A 3,951-nucleotide genomic window follows, 5' to 3' on the forward strand; every position below is an offset into this window, starting at 1 on the left:
GATGCTTCTTTGAGCTTTAATGGCCCATGCATCCATACTAAACTGATATGTTTTTGCCCTCTCTAGTGCAGTTACCAGTCTGGGGCATTTATTAGGGAAACAATGATCCCTATTCTAATTAAAAGAGACCAAGTGCACAACTGTCAAAAAGGGAATTCCTACTTTGACAAGAGGCATGTAAGAGAGGTTCATATGGTACAAAATATTAATAGAGAAAGACAGGCATTGTTGCCTCTTACAAAACCGCTAGAGAGCCCAAAAACATGTTGGCTTAATACAGATGCATGGACCATTAAACCTAAAAGAAGCAGCCACCCTCTAACCTGTTTTTTGGATTTTAAAATGTGCCACCTTTCTCAACATTTAATAGGATATATCAATACAGAAGGCATTTGTGAAGTACTGCCCACTGCTAGACATATATGTCTATAGAATTTCAGAACTGTCTAATCAAACTTGATCACAAATGTGTAAATATTTGAATACGCTCTCACACACAAACATGAGCAGAGATGGCTAGACAGGCACAATGGTTCAACACTGATCAAGTGTGTTAGTTAGCTCAAAGACAATAATCAGTTTAGGCATGACAAGTCATACCATAAAGTCCTTGCTACCTTTAGTAAAACGGTGCTATTGTAGGTCATATCTTATCACGGATAGGTCAGGGATCATTTCTGCTACAGATCCATAGCTATGAGCCTACAACACTCCTTGGTGAGAGATTTCCTGAAAAGGACTGTTTTGAGCATCTTCTTAAAATGCAGCAGGCTTGGGGTCAATCTCGGGTCAAGAGGCAAACAGTTCCTGGTTCAATTTTCACAGCAAGAGAAGGACTGGTTTATGGACTGCTGTTTTCTGCACGCTTGGATATATAGTCCCAACAGATTTTTACTACAAACAAAGTGACAAGTTGTCTGCTTTGGAATCTTGATGGATTGTGGTGGATGGCTTTGTATGTTATGCAGGTTGTTTAGATGTAAAGTAAAGTTTAGGTGGAAGGAAGTGTGGCAGAACAGGGCAGGTGTTATGCAGTTACTATTGTGGGTGCCTGACATTATGAGAGCATCTACATTCTGAGTGGCTGAGATTCTGCTTGCTGGGATGCCAGTAAGAATTTCCATTGTACACCATGGACAGAACTATCCTTGCAACAAAGTCCAGCTTACATTTGATGATATTTTCTCTGTTTTATGGAGTAGGTGTAGATGTAGATAGAACTGCACTCCTTTCACTGTGTATTTAAAGTGTTGATTCAGGTATAGATCAGAGTCCAGTAAGAAACTATATCAAATGATATCATGAGGGTGAAACCACTTCCACATGGGTTGCTGGTTGGCTTTTAGCAGTAGTAACTATTTTGGAGCTCCATTTAGTGCTGCTTTATGTCATCTGTGGTTGTTAGACATTTAGTAAGGTAGGCAAAATACCCAAATTTTCAAATACAGTTGTCTATCACCTGAATTAGATGCCTAAGATGAAATTGAACAGTATCTTGCAGCAAACAGATCTTTGTGGGACGCCAGTTTGCATTGATATTGGTGTGATGTTGAATCTTTGATGTTGACAACTTGACAAAAAAGATGTGAAGTACCCCGACTTCTGACATCTTTACCAAGGCATATCAGAGATATCGATGGCTTTAGACCAGACTAGGAAAGCTGAATCATTCTTTACAATCGTTCAAGATGCAGAGTGTGTCATAAATGTTTTGCAGTATAGAAGCTTTATTTATGCATCACGGTCTGAATCCAGATTACTGTTCCCCTCAAAATTGACTTTGTGTCTCATCATTAATTAACTGATCACTTGTACTGTTTTGAAAATCGTGGAAGTAAACCTCCTTCCAAAACCACGACATCCCCTGTGTGTGCTTGCTGATGCATCACCAACCATTTCTTTATAATTAAAGTTTTTTACACTTGAAAATGGATATGCCTTCTAGTCATTGGCATGTTTCTGATGTAGAAGTAAATCGCTCGGTTGTGTGGAAGCTTTGCAACATTTAGAACATTCAAACAGATTTTCATCTGTATGGCATCGCTGGTGTACTTTTAGGTGCACCTTTTGCTTGAAAGTCTGGTCACATTCAGGACATTCATTTGGCTTCACACCAGTGTGAATTCTCTGATGCAGTGATAGCTTCCCCTTTTGCTTAAAAGCCTTGCAACATTCATAACATTTATATGGTTTCTCACCAGTATGATTTCTCTGATGTACCGCGAGTGACCCACTATCCTTAAAAGCCCTGTCACATTCAGTACATTTATATGGTTTCTCACCAGTATGGTTTCGCTGATGTTGGACAAGTTGCCCCTTTGTGATGTAAGCCTTATCACACTCAGAGCATTTATATGGTTTCTCACCAGTATGGGTTCGCTCATGCAGTACCAAGTTCCTCTTTGAGATGAAAGCCTTGTCACACTCTGAGCATTTATATGGTTTCTCACCAGTATGATTTCTCTGATGTTCTGATAGCTTATGCTTGCGATTGTAAGCCTTGTCACACTCTGAACACTCATAAGGTTTCTCACCAGTATGGTTTCGCTCATGCAGTACCAGTTGTCTCTTTGAGATGTAAGCCTTTTCACACTCGGAGCATTTATATGGTTTCTCACCAGTATATTTTCTCTGATGTTCTGATAAACGTGCCTTTTGCTTGTAAGTCATGTTACACTCTGAACATTTATAAGGTTTCTCACCGGTATGAGTTAGCTGATGAACAATCAGTGGCCTCCTTGAGACGAAAGCCTCATCACACTCTGAGCATTTATATGGTTTCTCACCAGTGTGATTTCTCTGATGTACCGATAACTGATGCTTTTGATTGTAAACCTTGTCACACTCTGAACATTTATATGGTTTGTCGTCAGTTTGTTTTCTCTGAAGTTCTGATAATTCTCTCTCTTGTTTGAAAGCCTTGTCACATTCCAAAGAGTAATATGTTCTCTCACAAGTACGGATTGCCTGATGATGTATTAGATGGCTCTTTGCGGTGTAGGCCATCTCACATTCAGATGATCAATATGGTTTCAGGCAAATGTTAACTCTCAGATGTTTTATTAAGTCCTACTTTTTCTGAAAAGTCTTGTTAAATACTCCATTTTGATAGGGTTTATCACCTGTGTGCATTTTTAGATTCATTCTCAGGAATCCCTTTGGAACAAAGGATTTGTCACATTCAGGGCAGTTTCTCAATTGTGTTCACCCAGTATTCCAATAGGTATTTCCATGTAATTAAATCCTTTCTGTATTCAATGTTCTTAGGGAAAAATGTTGAAGAGGGCAGATTTTTGGATGCTCTGTTAAATGTGGCCTTAAAAGATGGTGTTTATTACCTTTAGTGCATCAAGTATATTAGTATTGCTTGATTCTTGTGTCTTTCATATGACATCTTTAAGGTCCCTTTAGGGTTGTTATACTTAATACATGTAGCCAATCTCTCTGGTGTGTGGTTCCTGGTGTAGATAGGGAGATGTGTTTTTGGAAGCTATTCTAGAATTACCAGTCTATCTTAATACTTCCAAGTTCTGCATTTTAGTCTGGTGGCATCACCAGGCTGAGGTTGGATTCTCTAGAACATCAGAAGACTTTCTTGTGCCCCTGGCTGCCACTGAAAAATATTTCCTTGTCAGGACTATAACATTCATTTGTATCAAGGACTAGCTTCAAAGTCTTCTTTCTTTCTTTCTTTCTGCATTTCATTTACCTAGTAAACTGAAAAGGAAACCTGGAATTAGTATTGAATAGTAAAAAATAAATATCATAACTAACAGTCAATGACAAACTTTGAAAAGTGTGTCTTTTCGATGTGAAATGGGTGGAAATCTGCAAATACAATTTAAAAAAAAAATGAGGTTATGAGGTCAGTGGGGAGTCATCCTCTTTCCCATATAACTAAATGAATCAGTGTTAGAAATTAAGATGCTTTTGCCCAATGGCATCTAGGCT

General features: G+C 38.6%; 1 protein-coding gene across 1 annotated transcript; it reads right to left on the minus strand.

Annotated features, from left to right (window-relative positions):
* Positions 1–729: 729 nt before the first annotated feature.
* On the minus strand, positions 730–3,192 carry LOC146822315 (uncharacterized). Its single transcript, XM_085613408.1, has one exon. The coding sequence runs from the start codon at positions 3,004–3,006 to the stop codon at positions 1,942–1,944; it is 1,065 nt and encodes a 354-aa protein (XP_085469534.1). The 5' UTR covers positions 3,007–3,192; the 3' UTR covers positions 730–1,941.
* Between the last annotated feature and the right edge of the window lie 759 nt (positions 3,193–3,951).

This window comes from Triturus cristatus, chromosome 6 (assembly GCF_964204655.1).
Source record: "Triturus cristatus chromosome 6, aTriCri1.1, whole genome shotgun sequence".
Classification (NCBI taxonomy): Eukaryota; Metazoa; Chordata; class Amphibia; order Caudata; family Salamandridae; genus Triturus; species Triturus cristatus.

Excerpts from the sequence above, each read along its gene's own strand:
- LOC146822315 (XM_085613408.1), bottom strand. The coding sequence starts at position 3,006 with ATGGCCTACACCGCAAAGAGCCATCTAATACATCATCAGGCAATCCGT.